This window comes from Coffea arabica, chromosome 11c, assembly GCF_036785885.1.
Source record: "Coffea arabica cultivar ET-39 chromosome 11c, Coffea Arabica ET-39 HiFi, whole genome shotgun sequence".
Lineage (NCBI taxonomy): Eukaryota > Viridiplantae > Streptophyta > Magnoliopsida > Gentianales > Rubiaceae > Coffea > Coffea arabica.
Window position 1 is genome coordinate 35,622,250 of NC_092330.1, and position 21,055 is coordinate 35,643,304.

General features: G+C 32.8%; 1 protein-coding gene across 1 annotated transcript; it reads left to right on the plus strand.

Annotated features, from left to right (window-relative positions):
- The first annotated feature begins 4,388 nt into the window (after nucleotides 1-4,388).
- On the plus strand, nucleotides 4,389-8,603 carry LOC113715610 (alpha,alpha-trehalose-phosphate synthase [UDP-forming] 6-like). The gene is made up of 3 exons (XM_027239854.2): nucleotides 4,389-6,927; nucleotides 7,031-7,304; nucleotides 8,055-8,603. Exons 1-3 carry the CDS (start codon nucleotides 4,922-4,924, stop codon nucleotides 8,340-8,342), a joined length of 2,568 nt encoding a protein of 855 aa, XP_027095655.1. The 5' UTR covers nucleotides 4,389-4,921; the 3' UTR covers nucleotides 8,343-8,603.
- Nucleotides 8,604-21,055: the final 12,452 nt, after the last annotated feature.

Consider the following 21,055-nt stretch of genomic DNA (forward strand, 5'->3'; position numbering starts at 1 on the left):
AATTCTTTAATATTTCCTTGCCTAGAGGTTGTTCTTCGATTTTTAACAGATTAAATTTGGAGATTTCATACTAGAAAATTTAATGAGGTGTTCTATTTTCTTTAGAAATTTATTTCTTGCTTGCTTAATGCAGAAGAGTACCTTTTGAAGCCACTAAATTCTTTTTGAAAATAAATCTGTCTTGAAAATTAAACTTTGTAGAACCAATATACCATTTCAATTTTTAATAACATATTGTACAAATTTACTTGTACATAAATTGAAATGTAAAGAGAAACATAACAGTACCTCCTTCATAATGGGGACTCATGAAAATTTCTGCAGTATGAGTCTTGATTTCAATTTTTTTTCTTTACGTAAACTAGGAAAATTTTTTAAAAAAAAAGGAAAAAAAACACAATGTAGCTTCCCAAGGTTTATGATAAAAGCTGAAAAATTGGTCAAACCCACAGGACATGGATCGGATCAGCTGTTACGGTGCTATCAAACACCTTGACTACTGACTACACATAATCCAAGGGAAGGTCTCGTGTTCATGAGTGTCCCCTGGGTCGCCACGTACGGTACTGAAGCTCATTTGACAGGATTAGGTTGCCACGTTATTTTAGTTTTAGGTGGTACCAAAGAGTACAAGCATTTTGGGACAACCTCTTCAATCTCTTATGTGGGACCCTGTCCCTCACCTCGTTTTCGACCCCTACAAGGCTCCAGTGGATAAGATCTTTCTAGTTAGATGGCACTGCCATCCCATTACTGTACACTTGATATTTTGAGATGTCACAAATCTCAATCATGCCAACTTGACCTAGTAGCATTTTTTTTAAGTGTAAGTGAAAGAATTCAAATTCGAAATTTCTTATTTATATTTTTTTTATTATCTAGTAATTTATTTGTATTATTAAATAATGCGAGTGAAAATTGTGATTTTTATTTACAAAAGAGCAGGGGCGATTGAGATTTACTAGACAGGGGTGGAGAGAAAAAAAAAATCAAAGAATTCAGCCTTGGATTTCTGACGCTTTAATTGCATTGTTAAAGTTGTATATTTACTCTTTTTTCTTCAGGTTTTCTTAACCTAGATGTTGAAAATTGGAAAAGAATAATAATGATTCTTTTTTTTTTTGAATATGAGTGCCTAACGGATCCAATTTAAAAATAGATAAGGGGTTCTTGATCTAGTGGCTAAGGTTGAGACCTTGAGAGTTAGATATTTTGAGTTTTAATTCGCTATCCCTTCTCCACTTCTTAAATCTTATCTCTTTCTTTCTAGAAAAAAGATTTAAAAAATCGAATTTAAAAATAAATAAATGACTACCTAAGCAAGCAAAGAGATGGTACACTATATATATAATAAAAACATATAAGTATGCAGGGATAATATGGTGTAATTTTGTATGTATTATCAATTGGATAGGGTTATGCTGTCCATTTGCTAATATAAAACTTGGGCATACAGCTGTTTGCAATGCCCGATGATAGTTCATATACGTTGATTTGAATATGACCTTTCCTATGACCAAAAAAAAAAAAAAAAAGAAGGAATATGACCTTTTCTATGGTTTAGCTGTCAAAGAATTGCAATGGTCTGCAGCAAAACTAGCTTTAGGGATAGTTTAGGTTTGCATTTAATTATTTATTTAAAAATAGAGAAACTTTAGATTAGTTAGCTAGCACTAGGACTACCAAAAAATAAAAAATAAAAAAGAAAAGGCAAACCATGGACGAAATTCTTAAATAAAAGTAGTAAATTGTATCCTATATATGGCAAGAATCATTTATATATATATATATATATATATTCCAAATATGACACTTACAAACAAAACAAATTTATAATTTAAAAGAAGAAGACATTTTTTGTGGCATTTCTGCAACTGAAAGAGGAATTCACAAACCAATTTAGTGAAAAATCCCATCATAATTAAAGAATCATTTCTAGCTCCAAACCTAACAAGACCAAGAAGTGGTGGGAAGAATAATAGTCACCACAGCTTTTGTCACCACTCTAAGTACAAATAAGTTGGTCCATTAATTGTTGTGCCCACTAAAATTAGGCATGTAGGAATATATACCTTCTCAATCTTGAACTTGAGAATGTGAGCTCTAACCTCAAGTGAAACAAAATCCCAAATAGTGTAATTTTTTTTTTTTTTGGTTTTTTTTGTTAATTTTTTTTCTTTTGGAAGATTTTTAGCTCCTTTATGGGAAATAATAGTGAAGCCAGTAATATGTTTTTCGGAAAATGATATTAGCCCTTTTCGGATAATTTTAGGCACTTCTTTCGTTCTTTTGCATAGAGGTGTCAAAATGGGTGACTTGGGCGGGTTTGGGTTGGGTAAAATGGGTAATGGGTATAAGTGAGTCAACTCATTTATACCCATTTAATTAGATGGGTATAAATGGGTAAGTCAAAAAATGAATTGGGTAACCCAATTACCCATTTATAACTCATTTATTTTAACTTTTTGCAAACTCATTTAAATTCATTTTTTGCAAACTAAGTTATCAATTTATACCACTCTTTGTACCCATCATTAGTTTTAAATATTTACTTATAATGTTCAATAAACTTAATTACCAATTTTTTTCATTTATACTCTATGTTACAAAATTACCTATTATTTAATAATTGAATAATACGAATATAAAAATTTGAATTAAGTACTATAAAAATTAATATAAAACTTAATCCAAAAATTTTGAACCCCTAACATTTTTTCATATATAAATTTAAAATTTCATTTTATAAAGATAAGAAAATAGGCTAAAATTTATCATAAATTGGTAATGCTAAAAAATGAGCAAGTTAACAAACTAAGAAAAAATAAAATAATAAGATAAAACCAACAAATAATAATAATAATAATAATAATAATAATAATAATAATAATAATAATAATGTTAACATCATGACAAAATGAAAAATTTGAAAAAAAAAAGGTAGGGGAAAAGAAGAGACTTGGGGGGAAGAGAATTTTAAATGGGTTAATTGGGTTTGATGGGTTACCCAATAAAACCCATTTATTAAATGGGTATTATTGGGTAACCCATTTATACCCATATATAAAAATTTAAGATACCCATACCCATCTATTCATGGGCGGGTATGGGTAAATCTAGTTAAGTGGGTTGATTTGCCACCTCTACTTTTGCATTAGATGAAGTTTAAGGAGTGTTTGAGATATTTTAAAAAGCGCTAATACCGTTTTCCTATACTTTTTGTTTATCTTTTGTCACTCTTATTAGAAGTTACTATTACGAAAATATTAATAAAAAGTAAGTCAAGTTAACAAAATCCATTCATTGCTCAAACAAGATAAGAAAATTTTTCTTGACTCTCATATAGATGTTTTAAATCAAATCATCACCCTTCCTATTTACTGCTAACAAAGAAACCTTAATCATGAATGAAGTTTCTGATTATAGCTACAAATAGTGGCAAAAAAATCCAATTGAAAAACCTAATTTCATTATTAGTTTACATCAAAAAAAAAATTTTTTTTAAAGAAAATTATTCTTCAACACTAAGGGTAATGATTGGTTCCGGAGTGCACAATTAAGTTGCTCAGTGACAGGTCAAGGTGTACCATTGGGCACTTTTTAATTCTTTTCCTTTTAATTGACTCTTTGCATCTGAGACTCTAACCTCCAATATCTTTATCCCATAGGCTCTTTACAAATTACAAAAAAAAAAAAAAAATCATTTGAATAAGGCACCACTAATTTATATTATCCATCCATTAAGTATCTTTTAATTTGACCTCATTAGCCTAGCCTTTTATCATTTGAAAGCTTATCTATTGCTTTCTCTAGAAGAACAATGGAGAAAGCAAAAGGTTATGGTATTATACTGAGACTGTGATAAGTAACGAAAAAGAAATGTAAATATCGAATTATGTATTTTTTAAAACGAGATTTATATGATATTTCAATGAATGAATTACTCCCTCAGAGTAATTTTTATCAAATTTTCACTTCGAACCCTAGAAATTTGACTGTTATGCAAATTTACACCTTACTTTTGAACATTTGCTCAAGGCTTAAACACAATCATCCCATAGACAAACAAGGTTCTAAGATTTGGAATCCAAAAGTATTATAACATAAAAGGGCTAAATTTTGCAAAAATTTATGATTCATTTCTTTTTTTACAAAAAAAAAAAAGAAGTATATGATTCATTAGCTGGAAGAAAGTTGAAGATTATTAAATATCAACAAACTATGTACACCAGTTACAGTGGACACTGGATAGTGGGGCAGTGTATATAACAAGCTTTAAGGGAACTCCACCCATAATAAAGATAACAAAAAGAATAGTTTGTTAGCTGTCTTCTGCCCTTTTCATTTCATTTTTCTACTTAAGGGCCTTCACCTTTTGGGATTCAAGTGTCAAAAACTGGTAAATTTTCTTGACACTACTCTTGAATTCTCATTACTGCTGTGTCCTTTGCCAGTTTCTTGGTTTCAAATCCTTATCTAGCTCTTGCTGATTGGTTACTGGCTGGTCTGGTAATTATCAGTCATATTCTTGAAACAGCTGCTTGTTTTTTTTTCGTTATATTCTTAGCTCTGTTTTGATCTGAATCTATTCTGTTGCTTTCCACTTGTATTTGTTTGATCAGGGACTTTTGTTTAGGTAGGAAATATTACTTTCATAGCTTCATTTACATGTTAAAGATCACTTTTTTAAATAGTTTCTTGCACGCTTCTGAGCTGTAATCTTTATTTGTTGCTTGGTTTAAGAAGAGTAAAGTGGGAAGTTTGGTTTCTTGATTTTTGGGAGGAATTGGTTGAGCTAGGAAGCTTTTAAGTTAAGGGGGTACTTTTCTCTATGTTTAGGTGGTTTTTGGATAGACAAATAAGGTTTTGGTTTGTTAATTGGTTTCGTTAGATAGTGAAAAGTGAAGGGTTAAAACAGAAAATGGTCTCAAGGTCATACTCAAACCTCTTGGAGCTCGCCTCCGGAGAGGCTCCGGCACCGTCTTTAGGAAGTATTAGCCGGAGGATTCCACGAATTATGACGGTAGCCGGTATCATGTCTGATCTGGATGATGATGCTTCAGACAGTGTGTGTTCTGACCCATCATCATCAGCTCAAAAGGATAGGATAATTATTGTGGCCAACCAGCTTCCCATAAGAGCTCAGAAAAAAAGTGATAGTAGTAAGGGATGGACTTTCAATTGGGATGATAATTCACTTCTTCTCCAGTTGAAGGATGGTTTGGGTGATGATGACCTTGAGGTCATATATGTGGGGTGTCTCAAGGAGGATATTCATCCAAATGAGCAAGATGAGGTCTCGCAGATACTCCTTGAGACATTTAACTGTGTTCCGACTTTTATCCCACCCGATCTGTTTAGCAGGTACTATCATGGGTTCTGTAAACAGCAGCTGTGGCCGTTGTTCCACTATATGCTGCCCTTGTCACCAGATCTTGGTGGCAGGTTTAATCGCTCATTATGGCAGGCTTATGTTTCAGTTAATAAGATTTTTGCTGATAGGATAATGGAAGTGATTAATCCTGAAGATGATTTTGTATGGGTCCATGATTATCATTTGATGATTCTGCCCACCTTCCTGAGGAAGAGGTTCAATAGGGTGAAGCTCGGGTTTTTTCTACATAGTCCATTTCCTTCATCAGAGATATACAAGACCTTGCCCATAAGGGAAGAAATTTTGCGAGCTCTACTGAACTCAGATTTGATTGGGTTCCATACTTTTGACTATGCAAGGCATTTCCTCTCCTGTTGCAGTCGAATGCTAGGCCTATCTTATGAATCTAAAAGGGGTTACATAGGCCTTGAATATTATGGGCGGACTGTGAGTATCAAGATTCTTCCAGTTGGTATTCATATGGCGCAGCTTCAGTCAGTCTTGAGTTTAAGAGAGACGGAGGTAAAAGTTGCTGAGCTCATTAAGCAGTTTCAAGATAAGGGGAGGACAATGTTACTTGGGGTTGATGACATGGACATATTTAAAGGCATCAGTTTGAAGTTATTGGCGATGGAACAACTGTTGCAGCAACATCCAGAGAAGCAAGGGAAGGTTGTTTTGGTGCAGATAGCCAATCCAGCAAGGGGGAAAGGGAAAGATGTGAAGGAAGTTCAGGAAGAAGCTTACTCAACTGTTAAGAGAATTAATGAGGCGTTTGGGCAGCCAGGATATGAACCAGTTATCTTGATCGACCAGCCACTGAAGTTCTATGAAAGGGTTGCTTATTATGTAGTTGCTGAGTGTTGTTTGGTCACAGCAGTTAGGGATGGAATGAATCTCATTCCGTATGAATACATAATTAGCCGACAAGGAAATGAAAAACTAGATGAAGTTTTAGGATTGAAACCTTCCAGTCCAAAAAAGAGCATGTTAGTTGTCTCAGAGTTCATAGGGTGCTCGCCATCCCTGAGTGGAGCAATCAGAGTTAACCCTTGGAACATTGATGCAGTTGCTGAAGCTATGGACTCTGCTCTTGTGATGGCTGAACCAGAAAAACGGCTGAGGCATGAGAAACACTACAAGTATGTAAGCACGCATGATGTAGGCTATTGGGCTCGTAGTTTTCTGCAGGATTTGGGTAGAACATGTAAGGATCATGTAAGGCGGAGATGCTGGGGTATTGGATTTGGCTTAAGTTTTAGGGTGGTGGCGTTGGATCCAAATTTCAGGAAGTTGTTAATGGAGCATATAGTTTCAGCTTACAAAAGGACAACAATTCGGGCCATCCTTCTGGATTATGATGGCACTTTGATGCCTCAGAATTCAATCGATAAGAAGCCTAGCCCTAAAACGATTGAAATCCTGAATACGTTGTGCAGAGATAAGAACAACACGGTTTTCATTGTCAGTGCTAGAAGTCGAAACAAGCTAGAAGAATGGTTTTCATCTTGTCAAAAGCTTGGACTTGCAGCAGAACATGGCCATTTCCTGAGGTATGTATTGATGATTGTTTTAAGTACAATTCCACTTCACATTGACATTGGTCAGATAAATAATTTATTTGTTGAACCTTGTGATTTGTTTTTCCATTTTAAGGATTAGGAGAGATGAAGAGTGGGAAACTTGCGTGCCAACAGTGGAATGTGGGTGGAAGCAGATTGCAGAGCCTGTTATGAAACTTTACACAGAAACAACTGATGGATCAGTAATTGAAATCAAGGAGACTGCGATGGTATGGTGTTATGAAGATGCAGATCCAGATTTTGGATCCTGTCAAGCAAAAGAACTTCTTGATCATCTTGAAAGTGTCCTTGCCAATGAGCCTGTTACGGTCAAGAGTGGTCAGAACATTGTTGAAGTTAAGCCACAGGTACATATAGTTTCGTCTGTTGTTTCTAATGGATAGCTCTTATTTCTTCAATGAAAATGATTCTATTGTGCAACTCTTATGTCTTCAATGCAAATTTATATTTACTGGTCTATGTTAAATGGCTTTGTAGCATTACCAGTTGTTAATGTTGTTGGTTGAATTCATTTGAAAATCGAGAAGAACAAACATTTTTTAGCCTAATTTCCTAAGGTTTTATACAGATTAGCAACTGCAAATCAATTACCTCTTCATTATTCATGAGATAGCAAGAACAACGATGCTTTTATATTTATTTCCTGCACTTTTCAACTAAAATTATGTCTCCATCTTCGTCCTGGATTAGAGTCATTTCTGTGATCACATCTTAACCTCAAAGAACTTAACAGATCCAAGCTAGCAAGTATTGCCATTTTCACTTGGGACAGACGAAAAGTAGGTTCTCTTTTTCTCGAGACATATAAGTGCAACATGTCATTGCATTATCATGTATCCTACGGGTATCGAGTTATCATTTTTTTTGCTAGTGGACACCTGGTTTTTCTTTCCTTCTAAGGACGAAGAAAAGAAACTGAATATTTGTTGTCAACCAGCAGAACAATAATCCAACGACTGTCATCCTATGTTAAGCTTTGCTGGATATTCTTTCCAAATTACTCGTTGGCAAAAAATTCTGTGCATTCTGATTTTTGAGGAGATTAAACATTGTCGAGCTTTTTTGTTTAATGGAGTTTGCTGCATGCTTGTTTGCAGGGTGTGAGCAAGGGTCTTGTCGCCAAACGCCTACTCTCCTCCATGCAAGAGAGAGGAATATCTCCAGATTTTGTTCTGTGTATTGGAGACGACAGATCTGATGAAGACATGTTTGAAGTCATCACGAACTCTGTGGCAGGAACATCTATAGCTCCAACTGCAGAAGTCTTTGCATGTACCGTTGGTCGAAAACCCAGCAAGGCAAAATATTATCTTGATGATACGGCTGAGATTGTAAGATTGATGCAGGGCTTGGCCTCAGTTGCAGAGCAGATGGTGCCGCTTTAGAACCCTCCGGGCTTTAAAGGGCAACACATGATGCAATCTGTCATGGAGGCTCAATTGCTCAATCGTGTGCTTGTTTCGTTTGTAGGAGTACTTTTTATGTTTTCCACTAGCACCTGTACATTAAGAATAGACTAAGAGAAGCTGCACAACGGTGCCTTTTTGTTTTTCCCTTGTTCTTAGTTTTTTCCTCAGCTAGTGCTTGATCATCATCTGAGAAAGTTGTACATATGAAATGGAAAACGTGCACTGATTTATTTTGTTTGTTGTTAGACTCTCATTGAGGAGTGCTACTATTTCTTGTTTCCAGCAGTGGTCATATTTGCCTTTGTGCTATTTGCTCAAAATGAGGATCAATTACAGCTATTGGAGCTAAATGCAATGTCTCAAACAACAATGGAAGAAACAAAATTTTCTTTCTGGTGCTTTTTCATTGCCTTGAGAGCTTTCTTTACCCTTTCATTTGTGTACCTCTTGTAGTAGATATGATCTCTTGCGTATTGATATGCATGTTTCTGGGAGGCTGCAGATGAAATCTCTCAGATGGGGTAAACATTAGACAAATATTGGATAGAGGTTGAAGACGGGCGAAATCTATGCTACTTGATGACATATTTTAAACCGAGCATGTTTAGAATTTTAATAATTTTAGAAATTGATTTGTTATTTGGTAACTATATTAGATTTGGTGTTACATTTGGTTTAGGAAATAGAGTTGAGTCATGTTTTGGTATTATAATCAGAATAGGATTTGTGGTTGTGTTTCTCTATTTAAGGACCTGGAGTCCTAAGTTTGTAGTTGCGGAAAATTAGTAGATTGAAGTAGAATATTTTGTTTCGTCCGGTGCCTTTCTTATTGTTTATTATTTGTGAGATTTTAATGTTACTTTCACTGTGTGATTTTTTGTACTAACACACTACTTGGTTTGAAAATCCATGCAGGGATTTCTTCTATACTGTTTGATTTGTTCTTTTGGTCTTTGCTGCTTTTTATTTATGGTATAACACCATTTTGCATTATAAATCATAAAAAGTTCGTGTATTTTTTGTATTGGTAATAAAAGTTGGTTTATCGTGGAATGCAAGAAATCTTGCCAATTGCTGCCTCTGTTAAAATCCAGGGCATTTTTTTTTTTTTTTGAAAATGCTTCTGAAAATCTGTCAAAGTTGTTCTTTGCACTATAATACAATAATGGTATTTCGTGCGTCATTATACTGACTTTTGTGAATAGAAAATGAAGTCTTTTTTTTTCATTTTATTTCCATACTTCAATATTATCAAACTTGCCCTTACTAAACTCATTTAATGCAGTATAGTATGAAAAAATGATAATAGACATGGTAAAAATTTTAATGATCTCCAAATTGGAGATTGGTTGGAAGGTCTCATAGTTCCTTTTTATTCATTTATTATTATTATGATTATTATTATTATTTTCTTGGAACGAGTTTGATCAAAAGGTAATATTAATACACAGATGATAGCTGAGCAAGATCAAAAGTTCCAAATATTAGCAATTTCATGGGTAACAACATATTTGTATGTATTGTGATTTTTATTTTCATATAAAAAGAATAATTTCCAAAGAAAATATTTTATAAGTAAAATTATTCTCGAGACGCAGATAACGATAAAACTTCACATACAAAATAAAGACGGTAGCAAATAGTGCATAGATAAACATGAAGCCTAGTTCATCAGCTAAATTGCTTCTTCAATATCTTGAGAATCAAAAGAGCCATATTAAAATTCTTCCCATACTTCATTCATTATAAGCATCAATTAGCTGAAAAACCTAAGCAAAACAAGTACATATATAATATGGATTAATCTTCTGAACAAGGAAAAATAATTAAGGGCAAATCGTTCAAAACGTTCCTCATATTTTGTAAAATGACTTTTTTTATCCCTCACTTTTAAAAGTGTAATTTTGCGTCCCTTACAAATTCACATTAATCAAATTTGGTCCCTATCTAGGTTTTTGACTAATTTTTGGTCAGAATCCATCACGTGCCTTGCACGTGATTATTTTTTAAGGGCAAATTTGTCCAATTAATTTTACATAATTCTATCCATAGTCCCTCATATTTCACAAAATGAATTTTTTTGTCCCTCACATTTCACAAAATGAATTTTTTCATCATTCATATTTTACATAATGAATTTTTTCATCCCTCATTAATCATGTATATGAATAGTTTTTTTCTAAATCCATGTATGTATCTGTTTAATTTCACTTGAACAATACGAATAGCATGTGTACAACTACTTAATCTATTTAGACGAAATCAAATAATTTGGACATTGTCAAGTGTTTATATCGAATTAGATTTGGACAAAAAAATCAAATGAAAAGTATGACAAAAAGAAGTAAGTAATTGGCACTTTCAAATTTTAGGATAATCACAAGGTAAATAATTCAATTGTTGGTCTTAAAAGGTTGCGAGTAGAAACTTCAGATTTAAACTGCAATTTGTTAGTATGACTATAGAATTCGAGTTAGAATCCATTAATTAAATAACCTTATTATACAACTCAATAAATGAATTATTACTAAAAGAGAAAAGCCCACAAATATTGAACAAATTCACATGGTGAAATCAAATAGATATATACATGGGTTTAAAACTAATAATTTAAATCCATGTATATGTTTATTAAATAGCATGTGTACAATTACAATTAATCTATTTAGGTAAAATCAAATAGAAATATATTACATGCTATTTGTATTATTCAAATGAAATCAAATATATATATATATATATATACGTGGATTAAAAAAAACTATTCATACACATGGTCAATGAGGGATAAAAAAATTCATTTATGAAATGTAAGGGATGAAAAAAATTCATTTTGTGAAATGTGAGAGGCGAAAAAATTCATTTTATAAAATGTGAAGGACTATGGATTGAATTATGTAAAATTTGATTTGATAATTTTGCCCCTTAAAAATAATCACGCGCAAGGCACGTGATGGATTCTGACTAAAAACTAGTCGGAAATTTTAGGTAGGGACCGAATTTGATCAATGTGAATTTGTAAGGGATGTAAAATTATACTTTTAAAAGTAAGGGATGAAAACCATTATTTTGTAAAATATTAGTGATGTTTTAAAAGATTTTCCCAAAAAATAACTGTTAAAATTGCCGTTATATAATGGACCGGGCCCAGCTTCATCACACTTCAAGCTGAGTCCAAAACACCTAAAATCAGAAAACCGGAAGCTTTTTCTCCTTCGGCTCAGTCTCACCTAAATGTCAATCCCAGTAGACTTCGGCTAAACCACCAGCGCCCATCGTCTTTAGCCCAGTTATAGAGTCTGTCCTTTAATTTGACAAATCAAATGCTTTCACAAGGGTTACAACTGCTAGGGCATAAACGATAGTGTCCAAATTTATTTGTTTATTTTAATGAGTTTAAGATTTGAGTTGAGTTCAAATAAATATTTATTGAATTGAGCTCGAGCAACTTGAAATTTGTATGTATGTGTGTGTCTATATATATATATATATATATATATATATATATATATATATATATATATAATCTTTTTTGTGTAATTAAAAGATCTTATATCTAGGATCTCTCACTTATGCTCATTTCTTTCATACCATCCAAATCGAACTCAAATGTTTAGGGAACAAAAAATGTTATTGTTGATGAATCAAAGTCAAAAAATTCTTATCAAATCGAACTCGATTCAAATATTGAGTAATTTAGTTAGTCTTTCAAACTTGTAATGATTCTTTATCCATCATTGTCTAAGACAATGTTCACTCATTCTTCCAAAAAAATTAAAAAGACAGTTGAACTTTTTGGTAGCCAATAATGAAATTAAATGCACTTGGAAACATACCCCTAGTGTTGAAGAATTCTTCAACTTTGACCTTTTCCACTTTTTAATTGTTGGGCAATTCGTAAACGAATCATATTTGGAATGCTTTACAATGAAATCAAAATTTAACCACAAGCTACGGGAACATCAGTTACATCACCATAACATCAGGAGTTCACGGACTCATAACTATTATTGTCTGTGCATACAAATTTCAGCAATTGTCTTTCAGAAGTTAAAATAAGCTAATAATGTCTTTGAACTCACAACATGTCGAGCCACTGCCATATCGAATATATTTTTTTCTATCCTTTACTGATTAAAGGGAAAAAAAGGGTTTAGAATGATGTTAATTGTAATCGTTACTCTATTCGAAGTTCAGTATCTATAACAAAACAGTTTCTTGCCACTCGTAATGAATCTTACAAATTGTCTATCAATATGTAATTTGAGAATATTAATCACGATGAATATACACGTGTATGCCTTCGCGCACGAGTATTACTTTTAAAAGAAAATTTAGCAAAAAAAGAATGCGATTTAAGAAGCAGAGAGAGATTATAACCCAAAAATTTTAAGTTTTGAAATGCCAGTTTTAATTACAAAATCAAGACTTCTTCGACTCGTGCATCAAAGGTTAGATATTATTTTGTACTAATGGGCCTATTGACTTGCTCTGGGTGACACCATCGGGGTTTGCCTTTAGCCTATGCCAAAGGCTTCCTTGGAGCACCAGCAAATTTTGGCAGTGCCGCCTGCCGCGCCGGTTTTGTCCTTTTTCTTTTGAAATGTGATGTCTAGTCACTCGAATTAGTCCTCCCGTGATGCAACAGTGACTGATTAAAAAAGGCATATTGATTTAATTGACTTGTGAAGAGCTCTAATTTGAATGATATTGCAAATTTAACAATTAAAAACAGGACCAAAGTTGGAAAGTTTTTTTAACACAGCAAATGTGAAATTTTTGTTTAAATAAAGAGAAATGATTTGGATATGAAGATGATTAAATAAATATGACCAGCAAAAATAAGAGTCAACTATGACTGTTCTTGCTATTGTAAGGGCATAAATGATTGTTTTGACTGGTTTTACGTGTTTGAAAATTTGTTTCATGGATCTATCCACACAACAGGTTAAGTACACTAGCAGTTAAATTTTTTTTTTTTTTTTTTGGAGCAGCAGTTAGTTATAGTATTGGTTCACTAGAATGATTATTTTTTTCCCAGAAAATTAAACTATAACGACTACAACTAGTATAAGTACCCAAACATTAGAAAATAAGCTGACTAAACAAAAAATATGCAAAATAAATTCTGATAATGATTATCTTAGTAAACACAATAAAATACTACACTTTAAGTAAACACCTTCAACTATATAGACTTTATGTGCAAAAAAAAAAACTCATTTTTACCGTAAGTCAGCTATTCATATTTCGCAAAAACTTGATTAGACCTGGTCTACTATGCCCAGTGGCCCAAATTTTGGCACATCTTCGTTACGACAAATTTTGAACCACTGAATTTATGGATGAGGCCATAAACTAGGTCTACCAAATTTTTGCTTTTGCTAACATAATCACTCATAACAACCTTAAGTAACCACTGTGGTCAACCCCATTGGCCACGAGAGAGCTGTTAGAATTTTCTTCACTGTTAAGTTTAGGGCTCGAATTCTATGCCTACAGTTGGGGGTAGGAAGTGTGGGGAGGGGTGGGAATTACTATAACCTAAAATTTTATATAAATTTTATTTTTGTGAACAACAAAACTTATATAAACTTAATCCATTTTTATAATTCCTGAGTGTATCCTTAACACTAGTATATATAAATTATGAGCAACTTTTGGTGTTAAAATTTCATGTCACTTTATAGAATGTCAAAAACACCACACTTCCCCATTTTTCTCCTATTCACTTTGCTTTTTTCTCTCACAATGACATTCAATAAAAATAACATCATCGGTGAAACTAATTTTTTTCAAAATTAAGTTTATATTTAGCTACCTAATTATATGGGAATACAATTAGAAAATAAGCTGATTAAACAAAAAGTATGCAAAATAAATTCTGATAATGATTATCTTAGTAAACACAATAAAATACTACACTTTAAGTAAATACCTTCAACTGTATAGACTTCATGTACAAAAAAAAAAAAAAACTTATTTTTAATGTAACTTAGCTATTTATATTTCGCAAAAACTTGATTAGACCTGGTCTATCCTACCTAGTGGCCCAAATTTTGACACGAACCACTAGATCTACGGATGAGGCCATAAACTAGGTCTACCATTGCTTTTGCTAACATAATCACTCGTAACAACCTTAAGTAACCACCGGGGTCAATCCCATTGGTCATGAGAGGGCTGTTAGAATTTTCTTCACTATCAAGTTTAGGGCTCAAATTCTATGCCTATAGTTGGGGGTAGGAAGTGTGGGGAGGGGTGGGAGTAAAAAAAAAATCACCTACGTATTATAACTACCAAATTACTATAACCTAAAAATTTGTATAAATTTTATTTATGTAAAAAAAAAAACTTATATAAACTTTCATTTTTATTATTTCTAGAGTGCACAAACATTAAGTGTATCCTTAACACTAGTATATATATAAATTATGAGCAACCTTTGGTGTTAAAATTTCATGTCACTTTATAGAATGTCAAAAACGCCACACTTCCCCATTTTTCTCCTCTTCACTTTGCTTTTTTCTCTCACAATGACATTCAATAAAAATAACATCATCGGTGAAACTAATTTTTTTCAAAATTAAGTTTATATTTAGCTACCTAATTATATGGGAATACAATTATCCATAAGCATTGTAGCAGTTGTTAACTATAATCTCATAGAAAAAATATTTGAAAGATCAAAACCTTTTTTTAATATAAAAGTAATTCATATAAAATAACTTTTTAAAATAAATTTCACAGGCATCGGGTGCGCCTTAACACTAGTACATTTTATTCAAAAAAGATTACAAGTACGTTGGATTAATATTCATAGATTATTTAAAATTAAACTGAACTTATTATATAAGTTAAAAGTATAACAAATTGCAATAGAACCCACATATTCTAATCTCTGATCTGACTAGTCAGGCTGGTTGAATGTTGATGCCTGAGGGAAGCCATTACAATTGATTTTTCCTAACAGTAGGGATCAAATTCCTTAAGTTCCACCTAGGCCTCGAAAGCACCACCACTGTCCTTATCAATTAATGTCTCTATCCCATTTCCAACACGCAACAAAATTGAAGACTCCAAGTTGCAATAATTCTGCCATATATCAAGTGTAATAGTTTACCACCGAGTAATACTGGAGAGTTTTTGGATTGACTCTCTTCTTGAATTCTTGCTTTCACACTTCTTTGTTTCTTCCACATTCTTTCTTTTTGGTACATTCTTCTTCCTGTCAGCATCACTCCAGGAGCTTAATGTGAATACATCACTCAATGTCCAAGTCTATTCGATCCGCGTCCTACTTTGTGTGGATAAAGAAGCAATTGAAATCTTTAAAATACAAAAGAAAACAGCAACGAGACTGTCATTTGTTGGGCTACATCCTATTACAGCTTGTATTTTCCTCGTGTGTATGGATGCAAATGAGCCCTTGCGTTGAAAAATACTTAGGATTTTGGTTTTGTTAGCGTGTAGAAACAACATCTTCACATGTGTTAATTTTTGCCCCCTAGTGTACAACAGCTTTCTATTGGAGTATTATTTAAGGGGAAAAATTAGTGATGAATGATTAGAATTTGAGACATTTTTTTGGCATGTAATAAATCTTACGGGTTAATATCAGAAACCTCCCTTGAGGTTTCTTCTAATCACATCTAGCACCCTCCATGTTTTTGAAATCACACTTAGCACCCCTGGAATGACAACTTTGGTATCTTGTCAGCCCCTCTATTTGAAAATGGTAGTAAAAAATGAATTGTAGGAGAGAGACTTTATTTTTGTTCCACTTTTACCCAAAGCCCAAAATGATTAGTGAATTTTAGAAGATAAAAATAGAAATAAATAGGCATATGATATTAATTTAGAAGCTGATGGTGTAAAAGTGTAATAAAAAGAACGTTATAACTAATTATCAGATATTTTGGCGATATAGAGATGCATAACTAATTATGGACCTGGGGCGGGAACGGTTGCACTCTGGAAGCTTGTGTGCATTTTGCATACGGTGTAACATCATTTGTACACGTTGTAACACTAGAACAACAGCGAGTAATTATACTACCTTTAACAGCAGTAACTGTCTCACACGGTGTAACATCATTTGTACACGTTGTAACACTAGAACAACAGCGAGTAATTATACTACCTTTAACAGCAGTAACCGTCCCACACGGTGTAACATCATTTGTACACGTTGTAACACTAGAACAACAGCGAGTAATTATACTACCTTTAACAGCAGTAACCGTCCCTGCCCCTTCTCCACTAATTACATAGTTCATGATACTACATTGGATCAGTCTAGTAACATGATACGTAAGCCTTATATTGCAATCCAATTCTGAACAAAAACACCATCTACAACTAGTTGTTTAAATGGTGAGGATTGCAATGCACAAAACTATACACAAGTAGCTCTAAGATTAGTCAAACAGCACCATAAGTGGCAGAAAATATAAATCAGATGCACATTGCACCACTTATCAAAAAATTGTCCACAAAAGCTAACATTGCTTCAGTATTGCTGGGAGCTAAGAAGACTAGTACCTAAACTACTTCAGATACCAAAAGCAAGGATTGCGGGGAACCTTTAGCACTCTCAAAACATCATAGAGAAACTGCTGGTAATAGTGTTAGAGGCCACTATTGCAGCAGTATTAATGCTAACAGAAGTTTCGGCTTGAGATCCACCATTTAGAGTAGCTTGAGCATTTGGTACAAAAGGAATTATACCTTGCTTGTTTACAGCAGCATTGGTTTTCCAGCATTTCCCCGCGTAAAAAATTGCCTGGTGTTGGTGGTTTTTGAGTAATTTCTCACCTTTTGATTAGGACAACCTGTCACATCCTACTGCCAGGGGTGCTAAGTGTGATTTCAAAAACATGGGGGGTACTAGATGTGATTAGAAGAAACCTCAGGGGAGGTTTCTGATATTAACCCTAAATCTTACCTTTCATTTTCTTGCAATTTGACATGCGGAATGATGCTAGAGCTCTGATCAGGGTTGCAATGGATTCTTTGAGATCACGGAAAGCTTTCTTACTACTTAGATTCTCCAAGTTTTGTTGTCTGTTTATCCCTGGATTACTTATCTTATAGTAACTCCTCCTATGTTCCAAATTTGTTTCCTAATTACTGCTTTGTGATAATATATATACTACCTACGTTTTAGCTACCCAAAAAAGAAAGAAAGAAAAAAAGCTATGTTTTTATAGCATGCTATACTGAATTTATCCTTTCTTTCTTTTCAGTAAAACACGAATACCATCTTTCACCATACATGAGAGACCAAATTTTGAGTCACCTTAAAATATTAACAACGTCTACTAATTTGTTAGTTTTCAATCTTTTTGATACGTATACTAACAACAATATAATTCAAATCAAGAAACTAAAACGTTCAAAAGTTTTTCTCTACGTGCTTCAACTGAACTAAATTGTGTCTTCTTCCATTTTTTTTTTTAACATCTGCCCCGTATACATGTCTCCTAACCCCCAGACTTCTTCACTATCAAAAAAAAAAAAAAAAACTAAAAAAATTAAAAAAAGAAAAGAAAAGAAGCACTAGTTATAGGTTATATGATCTCAAAATTATTTAGTTGAACTGAATAAAATCTAGAAGGAGAAAGCAATATTCATATTTTGGTAAGGCCATGCAAATACGATAATATTCTAAATCAGAAATTTCAACACTTTCACGATACGTACTATCATTGTGGTGTATATTGAGACAATACGCTAAAATTCAAGAATATCAAATATGTACTATTTCATTTAAACTATGAGGTAAAATATCTTACGACTATTCTACAACGACTTAATATGAACTAGTATTATTTATAACTGAAATTCAACATAAGATTGGTACGTGTCCTATATATGTCATAGTTTTAGAGTATATCATTGGAAATTTGTGTTGAAAATATAATTTAGACAAATAAATAAGGAGAAGTAATTTCTCAAATTTGAAACAATAGGTCGGCTGGAGAAGATGCGCGCAGTTTTCCACCTCATTGGGCGATTTGAATGATTCAGTCTTGCAAGTCCCCATTGACTTAAGCAGTTCTGTCTAATTGAACGTTCAAATCATCCATTAATCACTCTTTATCTGTACAAATTAACATTCATGTTTAGCCCCCTTTCATTAACTAGCAAGACCATGACTTTTTTTTTTTGGGGGGGGGGGGGGGGGGAAGACCATGACTTACTTTTTGGTAATCCGAATGAATAGGAAAGATTACTTGTTTGAAATTATTGTACTACACTATGATATTAATGTATTTTCAAAGTGCATGAGAATGAAATACAAAAAAAGAAAAAGAAAAAAGAACTTCAAAATAGTGACGGATTAATCTGCTTCTTGAATCCTATGGCGCCAGTTGTTTTTCGTCAAAGGTTTTCATAGTCAATCATAAATTGATTTTATTAGAAGTTTAATGAGCCCGTCATTTAGGTCTATTTGTAAATTTAGTCAGAAAGTAGAACATATATTATTGTTGTATTCATGGAGTATATCATTACGCAGCAGACTTATGTTTTATTTTCAAAGCAAATGGGAAATGACTTAATAAGTTCTTCTAATCCATTTCTTTGATTAAATAGCAAACACCAAATAAGAAGACAAACTGACATGCCTGTCAAGCACTGTTGGAACATTGCATTTATTTCTTGGCACTCACAACGTAATACTATATTGAGTTCACACATAAAAGGGAGAATTTTGAGTTCAAACAAAATGGAAAAAATATATACTTAAATTACTATGTGAATATATACAATCACAACTATTGCACCTCTAGCATTAAGATACTTTTCCAAATTTACTGCACTTTTGTTAAAAAAAAAAAAAACTAACACGTGATGCTTTTTTTTAATGAGTATCCATTATTCGCTCATTAATCAAATCGTTGTTTAAAAGTGTAGATTCAGATATTCCTGTATTAGCTCTATATTTTTATTTTGAATGCGAAGTAAATACCCAATTAAAAATGACATGTATTGACTAAAACTTTCTACAACGAAGCTAAACACTAGTGTCCATCAATAAAAGTTAAACGTTTGATTATTTGAATGAACGGACCACCTAATTTTGCAAGTTACAAGCATTTAGGACAACAAGATCATCCTCAGGAGGGCCAATTGGACCAGATACTGAAGAAAATCTTTATTTTCCATCCATGGAGAATGTTATGGATTAATTTAAACTAGCCTACAACAACCCTTTGTTTCCCTGTAATCTTGAGGTCTATTATTAATGCTACTCCTGCGGCATTTTCCCAAAAGACAAGGTATCCGCTTCGTCATTAGTTGCGTGCAAGCAAAGCTCTTGATAGAAAGGGAATGTTTTCCGATTTGCTAGTAAAATCAGCTGCTAGTCTTTTAACCATATACATATATTTGCACCAATTCTATATATATTTTTATCTTTAATGGATGCCTATTCATCACTTGTTAGTGTACTCAATTTGCACTAAAATTACTGTGTAAATGTACACATTCACATTTAAAAGTCCTAACATTTAAACACTTTGCTAATTTATCTCCAAGTTTTTAAAATTTGAGACTGAGTGCTTCTTAGACAAAACCCAATATTATTCATTACAATAGTTAGAGAGGATAATAAGATTGACTGTTATGTCCATGCATCCCAAAAAAAGAAAAAAAGTAATCTATCTTATTCTCACACTCATAAATTGTACTTAATTGTATCAAGAAGGTTGGAGGAGTGGATGAAGGGCTAATTCTACTTTGCACCCTTAATTATACTCACTTTGATTTCTAAATTGTAAAATGAAACACTTTAGTACTTAAAGTATAAAATTTATAGCATTTTAGTACCTAAAATATAAAACCTTTCCCATTTTAGTTTCGAAATTATTAAACCTGTCCTACTTTATTCTTAAAAGTATCACATTTACCTCGCTTAAAATATAAAACCTGCCTTACTTCTGTCAATAATTTTACTTAAGTAAGATAAATTCTATAGTTTAGAGATTGAAGTGTCTCATTTTAGCTTGTAACTGAGTGGTAATTAAAGGATGCAACGAAGATGAAAAATTGATTGTTGTACTAATTATCTTTAAACTTAAAAGGAGAACTGACATCATCTTATTATTGTAGGACTACAATTTCTGCAACATTTTGCGACCATACAGTTTCTGTTTTCTTTCGCTTAATATTCTTTGGCCATATTGTCCTTTTCTCCCTTGAAATAATGCTAAGTAATGCTAATCAAATTGAATACCTCATTCTCAAAACTTTTAACGAAATTTGGCTTTTCAAACCACATTTTTCCATGTATGTTTGCGAACTTTTCAAATTGTGTAATCAAGAAAGGAACGAACTTAGTAAGTATTTTTGTTAGTCAAATTTTTCAAAATCCCTATACTCCTTTTCAAATTTTTGTTCATATGTATCAAGCAAATAATAATCTTTAGCCCTGTTTAATCAACTGGCATAATTGAACAATATTGACACATTCTTCGCAGCTTTTAAAAACCAGCAATTTTTGAGACTTCACTTCCTTTTTTGGACCGAACCTCAGCCTTAGACCCGAACTTTTTAGGTCAAAGTCCAGCTCCATTTGTTTTAGGAAATTAAAACAGACCAGGAAAAATGTACTTTAGTGCATGTGCAAACCTCTGCATTTTCTTGTTTAAATGTGTAGGTTATATATTGTCTCACTCAAATTA